The sequence below is a fragment of the Lissotriton vulgaris genome, chromosome 6 (assembly GCF_964263255.1).
Source record: "Lissotriton vulgaris chromosome 6, aLisVul1.2, whole genome shotgun sequence".
NCBI lineage: Eukaryota > Metazoa > Chordata > Amphibia > Caudata > Salamandridae > Lissotriton > Lissotriton vulgaris.
This window is the reverse complement of record NC_141694.1, coordinates 899,778,725-899,791,352: the sequence shown is the minus strand read 5'-3', so window position 1 is coordinate 899,791,352 and position 12,628 is coordinate 899,778,725. Positions and strand designations below refer to the sequence as shown.

Genomic DNA, 12,628 nt, shown 5'->3' with positions numbered 1-12,628 from the left:
GAACCGGGGAGTCGGGTTCAGCCGTCATGACCAGTCCCCCAGACCACTCTCCTGAGGAAGCACATTCCCATGCTAGACCTTAGAAAGCCCCACTAGACCTTAGAAGCCCAGGTGTCTTAGCACAAGCAGGTGGACCTTTTACAGTGGCAAGTGTGGTTTAACCTTGAAGGCCTGTCCACCACAATCCATACTGAAGTTCACCTCCAGCCTTGCAAGCAGGCCTACGAACCAGTATACCCTAGAGCAACAGTGATCCAGTCACTGTGACTCTGTCACTGAGGTCACATGATCCTTGAGCAGGTTAGGGCGGTGCGAACGATGTGACCGCATTGGGTACCTATTTCGGGTGGGTGCGTAGTGTTTGCAAGTATATTATGGTTTAAAAAAAACTCGCTGCCTCCAGCAACTTTCAGCAACAATAAAAATGTCATGATAGCTTCGGTGATTAATGTTCTTCCTAGAGAGAGATCAGAGTTTTGTCTAGTGCAAGGGTTGACTCCTGGAAAGGTGGCACAGAGGGTTATTGTGCCCGCTGCAAAGAACATGTACCATGCAGACAACAAATTGCACATAATGTTAACTAGGTTAATAGGTTACTGCTTGTGTCAGAGAGATCCTTTTGTTACTTGCAGTTTGTAAGTTAAAATCCTAACATAGAACAGTGAGATATTAAACTATACTGCCTACTAGTATGGTTGTCATGTGGCTTCTACACCTTGTAGTCCTTTGTCTTATGTAACATTTCCTATACAGTGATTTACACACGTATAAATGATTGTCTCTGTGTAGTGTCCGAGGTGTAGGTGATCTTTGGGGGCACCAGCAAGCATTGTTGCACAGGGCGCCACCAGCACTAAAGCTGGACCTGCCATTGAGGCAAGTCTGCCTCACCCATTGTTACCTCCATTGGCCTTGTATCAGCAGTATTCGCTGCAACTCACCAAGGATCGGCAATGCAGGATTTGCACACACACCAAACTAACTTTGCAAACTTCACACTCTCTGCTTCATGAACAAGCATTTTTAACATGTGCGCTCTGCTCTGGAGCCACTGGAATTATGCAGCAATGGGAGACAAAATGATGCCGCAGTGTTGCATAAATTATGCAACAAAAAAAAGGCTGCAGCTGCAATATATTTTCTTATTATTTAGACATTTTTACACATGTTAAGTCTCTGCAAAGAATCTGCCTAATTAGTATCAGTATAACATACAAATGCAGCAGTGAGAAAGGTGATCAGTCAACCTTTGCAAAGAACTGTGCACTTTGCAGCAACTCAAGTCACGTTCTTTTTTTTTTTTTTTTTTTTTTTTTTAGATTGTCCTCATACCACCTTAAGCGTCTGCAATCGTAATGTAAATGTATGTAAATGTAAATGTATAGGCATTTATATAGCGCACTACTTACCCGGAGGGTCCCAAGGCGCTTCGACCGCTGCGAAACCCTTCCTGGCTTCCCTGAGAGATGGTCCCTTAATGGGTATCTCCAGGGTGAGACCAGGCATCCCCGGCGGTCTGGTGGGGCCGTTAGTGAAGATGAGGCAAGCTAATGCCCAGAGTTGCCGAGTGTGATCGCTGATCAGAGTGGGCACCGAGGCGAGAGAATTATCGAGTCCGCTGACCCTGGTCCAGAAACCTGCGCGCCGGGAATCGAACCCTGGTCCCGGGCCGTCCTCTGCTCTCGGGTCTGCCGCCTCTAACCAGTGAGCCACACTACTTCAATCGTAACATTAGACCCCTTTAATCCTGAACGCCCATGGTCCATGTTCCTGCATACACTACGGGCCGCCAGGCCTGCTTCTTTGTACGAGGCTTGGTGTAATCCTTGGACGATCTTAAACCAACCTTAGTGCCTTTCCCCAGCACACCAAGGGCGCCAAAATGTTACCTTCCGTACGATCTAGCCTTGCGGTTGCAAGTGCGGCTCTAAGCCACTTCTCATATAGGGGAGCAGCTGGATCTTTCCATAATATGCATAGTTCCCTACGGGCCAACAGGATTACATTTAAAAATAGGCCAATCTGTGCTCTAGACATGGAATTTCCAAGTGAAGAATTTAAACCAAACATAACTAATGCTGGGTCTAAGTTGATCTTTTTTCCAAATATACCTGATAGTGCCTGTTCTTCGTTCTGCCAGTACCGTATAAGTTGGGGACATTCATAAAACATATGCAGTTCGTCTGCTTTAAGCATACCACATTTAGGGCATCTGGGGGTTGGGTTGTCTACAAATTTAGCAACTTTATAAGGGGTGTAATAAATCCTATTCAGAGTAAAAAAGTGGTTTTTCTTTAAGGAGGCAGATTTTACAAACTTATAAAGGTTTGTGATAGAAGGAAAAAAGTATTCTGCAGCACTTTTTTCTAATACTGATGTTCTCCATACCATGTAGGGTGGAGGAAGTTCTATATATTCTCTATCTAATAGGTACCTATACCATACTCCGACTTCCTTTTTAAAAGGGGTGGGATTTTGCAGTTTGAGCTCTATTTCCCAGTTTCCGACAATATTGTTATTTTCTGCTGCAAACCATGAGCGTAGTTGTATATATTTAAACCGTGAAAAGGAATCCCCGATTCTTGCTTTCAGGACCTCCCATGGATAAACCCCATCTGCAGATATTAGTCCTGACCATTTACCTATACCTGCAAGTTCTATTGGCACCGCCAGACCATCCTTCAAGCACTCAGGGAGCCCAGGAGAATCCCAGATTGGGGCAAAGTCTGAGTAGTATTTTACATCCCATCTAGTTTTCAAATTTTTCCATACGTAAAGTGCTGCCCGGATGACCTTCAGTCGGACTTTCTTGAAGAACCTTATGGCTCCAAATTTGCACAAAAAACCTTCTCCGCCTCCCTCCTGTATTGCCATTATTTTTAAAATCATCCCCCAGTTGTTATTACAAGGACTGGTCAAAAGACTTCGGATGTTTTTAAACTGAAAAGAGAGGCAGTAGCAGAAAATATCCGGTAGTGCGAGACCTCCCTTAAGTATATTTACACGCCCATATATTGTAAGTTGGAGGTTTCTCCACCTAAGGAAAAGATGGTCAATTTCCTTTATCACTCTATTTAAGTTAGTCAGGGGTATGTTGATCAGGTCTTGCTCTATACTAATTCCCAAATATTTAAATCCTGGCCCTTCACGTCTTTCCCAGCCATTGACTCCCCAGCTCATTATCTCGGTCTTAAGAGTATTAACTGCATAACCGGAGAATCTTCCGAACTCACTTAGGGAGTACTCGACCTTTGGGAGGACCTCAGTGGGGTTGTTAGTATATATTAACAGGTCGTCCGCGTATAGAGCGAGCTAAATATTAAGGTCTTGCACCCTAAAGGGAGTTATTTGCGTTCTTTAGTAACTTTTTTATCCGTTTCAGCTACAAAAATGTTTTGTTAAAACTGCAAGATTAAGCAGTGGATGATGTATTATGTGACAAATATGACAGAGCCATAATTATATAGAAAACATTTGCAAACTAGGATATTTTTTCATTCATGTTTGAACTGCTCTTGTGGAAGAAGGGCAGAGAAGTGCTAATGAGAGAAACTGCATGGCTTAGAGACAAATGGCTTGTGATTCCACTTTTAAGTGTATTTGGGACATTGTGTGATTGGAAATATATTCTACTTTGTGAATGTATTTAAATGCCAATAACTCCTATTAAACCTTAAATAATAAAGTGTATCCATTGGTTGAATTAAATAACACAATAAGCTGTAACTGTCGGTAAAATGCCAAACAAATACTAAATATTGGGATGTTTGGCACATTCTGGCCACGCCTATGACTCCGCCCACTGATCCAATCCTTGGGTTATTCCCACCCTCGGCATCTCCGCTCACAGTTCCCCCTACTCTTTTTCCCCCACTTCGACCACTGGGTACAATCATGGACTTGAAAACAGTGCAGTAAGGAGATGTATATCTACTCTGTGTGGTGAGGAATTGTAAACTCCAGAAGTTTAACTCTTCATCACCCTGGGAGTACGCTCTCATTTTCCTCTCTTGTTTATCCCGCTCTCTCAAGCCAGATTAGACATCTTTTTTCCTTTAAGGGCAATACAACGTTTTTTTAAATCTATATCCCTAGAAAACATTATAATTTCTAATATTGAAAAGTCTTTTCTCCTAATGGAAATTAAATGTTAATGTTTCTGATTAAAGCATGTATTTTCAACACGCGCTTTATAATCGATGTGTGTAATTTTTAGCTCTATTTAGCTTCAGAGCCGTGTGGGTGCAATACAGATTCCATATGCTTTTCGCATGCGTTTCTAGCAGCCTGCTGTAAATCGTGTAGACAACGTACCCCCCAAATGGAGCTAATCACCCGGGACACTGACCCTTATTCCTTACAAACTTGCCACCGACCGTCTCAAAGCTCTCCTTGCAATGCCCCTTGGCCAGTCTTGATGTTCTGCTCGCTCGGTAAAAAGATGATTCAAACAGATAAACATATCAAGGCTGACTCGGGAACTACGGGGCATGTGTTTGCCAAGGACAACTGTCTGGCTTCTCAGGAGAGGGGCAGGAACTCATTTGCCTGGCCAGTTTTGCATGATTTCCTTGTCTGATTGGCACCTCTTAGTGCTGACTGTTGGTTACTGCTTTGAGGCAATTTGTTAAGATTAGGTGTCTGGGGAAGAAGTATCCCCTGTGTCCGATAACTCTTTTTATGGTGTATAATCTATCTTCTGCAGATTCTTCACCCCTCCTCCTTTGCTCCTTTTGAGGTTCCATTGGAGGTTCGGGTTGATACTTAAATCTGTCTAGTTTCCCACTCCTTAGGCTTTGGTTGGCCGCCAGGAAAATCAAGCATTGGCATAGCCAATAGGTCTCCCTTTGGGACCTTATATGTGTTTAGCCATGCAACAGTTGATGTTGATGCACCAAGGATATTGTGCTGCACAACTAAATACTTATAAGGTCCCAAAAGCGAGACCTACTGGCTATGCCAATGCTTGTTCCCCTGCCGGCTTGTGCTGCGGTCCAGGAAAAGGGTTGCAGCACCAGCCACACTAGAAAAAAGCATTTTGTGCACATCCATGCACCATGTGGTGTCTGGCACACGATGCATGGATGTGTGAGAGGGCACTACATGTGCCCCCCAGGCTACTAAGCTGTGTCCCAAGGAGGACCTGCTTGAGGCCCCGAACGTCCCTTTCCATCTGGCTCTTCATGGTGGTGAGGTTGCCATGAACAAACAGTTGGAAAGGGATATCCTAATTCCTACAGCAGTGCCTGCACAGGCACCACCTCCATTGTAGGGATTAGAGTCTGACTGTTGGCACGACGAGGTGGCGGTCTTCCTCCCCCCGACATATTCACTCCAACCACCTGTATTGTAATCCGGCAGTGGGACCGATGGCCTGGATATCGGGTGGACCGCCACAGATAGTTTGTCGGTGGCAGTCCCCCAGACATCAGAATGAGGGCCTTTGTGTGTGTGAATGCATGCTGTCATTTTCAAGACTGATGGGGAAGAATTTGTATTCTTCACTGCTGACTTTGAATTTTCATGTGTTCTGATGATGTTTTTGTATGCTTTTATATTTCCTAACAGGATCTCCTCCTAGCGGCAGCTTACGTTTATGATGCTCAGTACAATAGAAATATCCCCTTTGAAACCTCACCAAAATCTATCAGGTAAGAAATCAAAGTGTTACTGTAATATTTAGCATATATATATTTTTGCTCACTTTCATTTGGATTCTATTTCCAAGAGGAAACAACTTTCAGAAATAAAGCAAATGGACAGACTATTCCAGTTGTTAATGCTTGAAATACCCTTCTTGAATAAAGAACTTGTTTACCAATCGTTTGGGGGCTTTGTAACAAAGCCCATTGGGAGTCTAGACTGACCGGCAAGTATGCTAGTGTACCCTTCAAGGGAATTCCAGTAACAGATTCATGTTTAGGTCTCGCCTAGGCAGCGCATGCGCTGTCTCTTCGAGACGTGCAGTTTCTACACCGTGGGCGTACTGCCCGCTCCTCGATTTTGATTTGTTTGTTCGTGTATCCTTTTCAAAAGCTTGTTTGCATATGGGTAATGTGTGTTTTTTGTCCCCCCTTTTGGTGTTTATTGCTACGTCTCTTGGAGCAGTGGCCTATTTCTTGTATCCTTGCATTTTGTCTATTTCTGGGAGCCCCACATTTTTGTGTTGCTTTCAGCCCACCCCGAGCTCAGCATGTGTTTTGGAAGGTTCCCATTTCTTCGTAAAATTATGCATTTTTTTGTTGCTTTTTTGTTACCATAAAGCCACAACCCACCCCCTCATCCCCCACAACACTCACTTCAAATCAAAGCTGTATGGCGCCACCGATAAGGTAGGTCACCAGTCGCCGTCAGACATTGCTTTATTATCAACCTGCTACGTTGTCCCCTGATCCCCACAGCACTCTCTTCCAATTAAAGCCGTATGGAGCCACCCTGCTTTCATCGAGCACTCCACTGCTCAAAAAGGAACCTATATCTACCTAGTGTATCAAGGGCATAATGCAGCTTGAAGGCCAGTAGCCCTTGTAGTGCTTGCTTTCCAAGGGCCATCTTCTCATGGTGTTACCTCAGAGCTTTCTAGTTTCCCGGGAACTCGCATGAGCAGGTCATGGCTGTTATAGTTTTGTTGCAAAGGTCACCAGACAATGTTACAGTAACTGCTTTAAGATTTCGTCATCAACATCAGCACAGAGCACATATTCCACTGCTTTGCCATCCCAGCCCCCCAAAAACACACTTTTAAAAAGAACCCAGAATTGTGAGATGCAATCTAAATACAGGGCATTTCTGTTCAGTAGTTGTGTTTTGTCTTTTTACGCGCAAGATACATATTTCTTGTTTTTTTAAAAGTGATATTTTTCAGCCTCATCTGCAGACCTTTTTGTCACAAATTTTTTTTAGTGGCGCTTACAACCTGATTTCTATGCTATATTAATGAGTTTTTTATTTCTGTAGTACATACGATCTTCACTTAGTATTCACCCACAGTACTGTAAAGCAAAGCAATAATAAAAAAAAACTCTTACAAAGGTGAGCCAATTGGCTTTGCCAATGATTGCCATGTCTTCAGCCATCTTTAGCTGTTGGTTGTTGAAGGATCTATCCTATACCATACCGGTACTTACAGTAGGCTTTTCCCATTGCTTTTGATTGGCTGGCTATCTTTGCAAACTCGTTTGCTTGCTTCGTATTTGATGACTTTCCTTCTTGTGTTTGTTTCTCCCCTGGTGAATTCCTAAAATAAACTGTTGCATGCAACTGTACATGCCAACTGCGCGCCCACATCCCTTTCTAAACACAATGTGCATGGGAATTCTCTGGTTGCGCCGCATTAATTACATGTACCACAGTGAGTCACCTGTAATCTTAACTATTATTGCATGAACTGGCACATGCCTGCCATTCGTTCGCCTCAAATAAGTAATGCGCAGCACACAATTGGTGATACTGCTGCACGCCCACAACCTTCTTCAAGCACAAATGTGCATGTGAATTAATTTTTGAAATAAGTCACTCAAAATTTCATTCTTTCGTTTATATAAGTGCACATTCCAATCGTTCTTAAACTATTCAATAATGCGCAGCACATAATTGGTGACATTGCTGTGCGCTCGAATTCTTTTCTGCAAAAAAGTGCATGTGATTTAATTTTTTAACCGGGAGCACCAATAGCATTTGTCCTGTAGGTCTATATGCTATTATTAATTTCAATTAATGCTTACAGTTTCAGGAAGCTCATTTTTTCGTCCTGATGATGATCTGAAATTCATACAGATCGAAACGTCGACCTAACCAAGGAAATAACCCCACTTCATTGTATATATTCATGTTTTTTTTTAACCTTGTTGTTGTGTGAGAGTCTGTTTTTTCACTATGTTCACTTATGTCACGTTCTGCACCCTATCACTTATTTTGATCACCTGAAAAAACGTTAAAAAAATTGTATATACTAAGAGATAATAAAAATTATTTTTCATATAAACCTACTCCGAAAGCTCCCTAGCGTTAATTAATTGTTCGCTATACTTTTCCTTTCTGAGGACCTTTTTTAGGCCACCACTGAACCATTGTTTTCCAAAAATACGTTCCCACCCCAGGTTCACTTTATGGGGTTCCCTTGTTCTCTTAAAAACAATTAATGCGCAGTGGCTACACTGCAAGGGTATCACTTACTGAGTGGTTTTCGAAAATATAACAAACTAGCAACTAACTGTTTTTTTTTCCTAGATAATGTCTATAAATATAGGCACAACATACACTGAAGAATATATTGCTAGCAAACTTACAGGCCCATCTCTGTTCCAGGGACCTATATCTAACCCTAGGGCTCCTACGGATGTTGCCACTGAGAAACTTGCTGAACTAGAACGTCTCAGAAAAAAGCATATACGCACTGAGCTACATGCCCGTATGCTCACAGACTACCTAAGAGCAGAGGTTATTCCAATAGGCCTCCAGGTACGTAACGTCCCAGCAATCTTCATTCAGGATCCCAAATTCAAACTAGGTTTTTCCCATATAGGCACAACGTGCTCACGCCATTGGATGGTGCTTGGGATTGACACTGCCCTGGAACATAGTAAGAAGGAACTTGAAGAGATAGCAGCATTAGAACAAGCTATCCGTGACTTGGACAGCTTGGCTGACGCCAAGTCTGCTTTAGAGAAAATTGACCGCACTATAAAGGACTTTGAAAGCTTTGAGCATCACAAAAAAACAACAAAAGATATTAACTAATACAGTAAGGAAAAGACATACCCATACCTACAGGCAGATTTTTTTACTGCAGGCCCACAGGACCAACAAAGATACCCTCCAGGCTCTTGGGGCAGATTCAAAAACAGAGCACCAGTTACCTTTTCAGAGTCCTCAGCTGAATCTGAAGGGTCTGAAGGAACGGAAGGCCCAAGTACTTCCTCTAATACGAACCCTAATTTTTTAGGCAGAGGCCAGTCCAGGAACATAGATCCCCCACGAGGGAGAGGGAGAGGGAGAGGACGCTCCAGACCCAGGTACAACTTTCCCCCGGGAGAACGCCAGACCAGGAACAGGCACTACCAATGGGGATACCAGTACTAAACACTGTAGCTATACCTATGGGACCATTAGCACCTGACACTTTGTCAGTACCAAATATGGAGACAATTCCAATATTCAACCTATCCCAACACCAATTAAGTTCAACGGACATAACACTTCTAAGTAGAGGCCTATCTTTTGTGATTGCTGAAAAGCCTAACTGGTTTAACATCCAATCAGAAATGATGCAGTTTTTCAGAAAAGTGAGGTTAAAAACCTTCTTTAAAGACCGTGATGGACCAAATAAGAATGATACCACAGGCCTACGCCCTCCCTCTATATTCAAACCCACAAGCGCATCTATGCCCCCAGAAGTACTCACTTTTGAACACTTAGTACTGCGGGACTTGGGTAAACTTAAAGAAGATTATAAATTTACCCCTTACAACATCAGCAGAGAGGAGAAAAATAGCCTGTCAAACCTAAAACAAAACAGTGACATTATCATAAAACCTTGTGATAAGGGAGGCGGGATCGCCATCCAAGATCGCATTACCTATGAGAATGAAATTATACGCCAGATCAGCAACAGAGACCACTATGAACAACTAAGGGGAAATCCTGTCAAAAGTATAAGCGATACAATTCTCACGATCACCCAGGAAGCACTAAACCAGGGTTTTATCAGTAAGAATGAATTCCATTTCTTGAATAACAAAGATTCCCGTACCCCGGTACTCTACACACTCCCAAAAGTGCATAAGAACGCAGAACAACCACCCGGAAGACCAATACTTTCAGGGTGTTGCTCTGTTGTAGAACCACTGGGCAAGTATATTGACTTCTTTATTAGAGACTTAGTCCAGGACACTGCTACCAACATTAAGGACACGACCCATCTGATCAACCTTATAGAGTCGTAGCCCTTTCATTCCAACAGCGAAATTCTGGTGACTCTTGACATAGAGTCACTTTACACTAATATTCCGCAAGATAAAGGTATCGGTGTAATCAAAAAGCATCTTAATAACCGTCCTGCACCACACCAAGTGCCCACGGAGTTCATAATCAGTCTCCTTGAAGTAGCCCTAACTAAAAATTATTTTCTATTTAAAGATACCTACTACAGACAGTGTAAGGGAACTTCTATGGGGGCAATTTTTGCCCCCAACTTTGCCGTTCTCTTTGTTGATGACCTGGAGACAAATATCATCCTCACTGAAAACAACCCTTTCCGGAATCAGATCAAACTATGGCGCAGGTACATCGACGATGTCCTTATGATCTGGAATGGCGAGGAGGAAGCACTACACAACTTCTGTACATGGCTAAATACCATTCAACCTGATCTGAAATTCACCTACTCACACAACAGACAGCAAATAGATTACTTAGATGTCACCATTAAATGTGAGGAAGAACTTCTATATACAACATTGTTCCGTAAACCTACGGAACGAAATACCCTCCTACAATACCAAAGTGTACACCCCAGGGCACTGAGGGATGGCCTCCCCTACGGCCAGTTCTTAAGGATCAGAAGAAACTGTAAATATAAACGATTTTTTCACTGAGGCAGAAATTCTGTGTAAAAAACTAACAACCAGAGGTTACCCGAGAAAACTTGTCAGGAGGGCAATGAAAAGAGCATGGTATACACACAGGGAACACTTACTTGAGCCCCATCCCAAAAATACTGTACCCAAAATCACCTGTGTAACTACTTTTAACACAGTCAGTAATAAGCTAACCAAATTAATCAAGAAACACTGGTCTGTGCTTGATCCCTTGGAGCTTAATACAGGCCTCCCACTTTTTTCCTTTAAAAGAGGTCGGAACCTCAAAGACCACCTTGTGAGAGCAGCAACGTATTCTACTAAAAGTAATACGATTGAAGCAATTTTTAACTTACCACCAGTTACAGGACATTTTAAATGTAATAAATGCATGGCATCTGAATTCACGAATAACACCAAAGTATTTGAGTATGAAAGTTGTAAGCACACACTCAATTTTTTCACAAATTGTAACTCAAAAAACGTGATTTACTGCATTGAATGTCCTTGCAAATTGCTCTACATCGGTCAAACCACCCAACAAGTCAAGACAAGGATCTCGCAACATAGGAGCAGGATCAGATGCAGAGTGACAACAGCTCCATTGGTTGAACACTTTTTGGAATTGGGACACACTGAAAACGACCTCAAATGGCAGGTCATTGATAAACTTGCGCCAAACACGAGAGGTGGTAACCAACAGACTGTTCTAAATCGCCTGGAATGTAAATGGATTTACAACTGCAAGACCATTGAGAAAGGACTCAACTCCTTTGACGAATGGAACATGTGTATCTGAATTCCATCTAAATGTTTTCATAATACTGATTGCCAAAAGCCTAATTCCTTAATAATGTATTGTTAATCACTATATTGTGTGTCTAGGAGATAGGTGCCGCATCTGTATGAGACCTTATATCCATGCCTATTACTATCTTTATTCAAAATCACTAATTTTATTCCAAAATCCTCAGGCGTCATCACAGTTACTATATTCCCCTTAATTACCCTAAACACCGCCTTGACATCGATACTAGCACTGCCGAAATATTGTCGCGCTACACAATGTACTGAACTCTATCTAGATGTCGCCAATACCAAATCGCAGTCTGTATTCAGCTTTGACACCGATAGAATCCCAGCAAAGCGCATGCGCATAGATTAGACACTCCATTGAGTGCGCGCGCAACCAGGAAGCGCCGTTAACTGAATCGCGGCTCGGCACCCAACAATCGAGCAGCCAAGCAGCGAGACACTCGGACGCCACCGCAACGGAGTGGGTAACGCCGAGATTAAGTAAGTTTCCTTTCTCTCCTTTCCCCCGCTAACCAAAAGGCTATAACCCCGTTAGCAGCTACTGGACAATTATTTACTCCGGTTGCTTTTCCTTGTAGCTCCAGGCGACCCGTAATAATCACGTCTGCCTTCATAGCATTGACAAACACAACGCGGACTTCATTAGACAGATTCTGGTTACCTAATTCTGAGTAAGTTGGCTCTCTATGTGGTTGCTCTGGGTTTTTAGAAACCAGCGTTTTTCTGTTGAATTCATTTTAAGTTATAATGTTAACCCACAGGTACCAGTAGGACCCTCTTTTAAATATCGGAGCGCTACTAGGACTTAACAACCGAATCCGGTTTTAAATTGACGAGTAAGTGTGTCTTTCTTTCCCTTCCTTATGCCCCAAAAGCTACAAGTAATTTTCTATGTAGATGGTTTTAACAACAATTTCTTGTGTTTAGTATGAGCCTACCCAATTTGCCCTGGCCCTGTTCAGGATTAAACTTGTACTATGATAGTACTACTGCCCCACTTATAATTTGTTTTATCCTAGGCTCTATTTAACCCTGATGTATAATCTTCTACAGAAAACGCCCCAATAACCCAGCCAACTTCCCCTGCCGTGTTGCATTAAATTATATGTACCAAGTGAGTTGCTTGAATTCCTAAAATAAACTGTTGCATGCAACTGTACATGCCAACTGCGCGCCAACATCCCTTTCTAAACACAATGTGCATGGGAATTCTCTGGTTGCGCCGCATTAATTAC

General features: G+C 42.6%; 1 protein-coding gene across 1 annotated transcript in view; it reads left to right on the top strand.

The window, feature by feature from the left end:
* Positions 1–12,628, top strand: part of LOC147708131 (two pore calcium channel protein 1-like) — a 531,957-nt gene that overhangs the window by 42,844 nt on the left and 476,485 nt on the right. Inside the window, exon 2 of the mRNA XM_086926891.1 lies at positions 5,569–5,651. Within this exon, the coding sequence (XP_086783017.1) occupies positions 5,569–5,651 (83 nt within the window). The remainder of the gene's footprint in view (positions 1–5,568; positions 5,652–12,628) is intronic.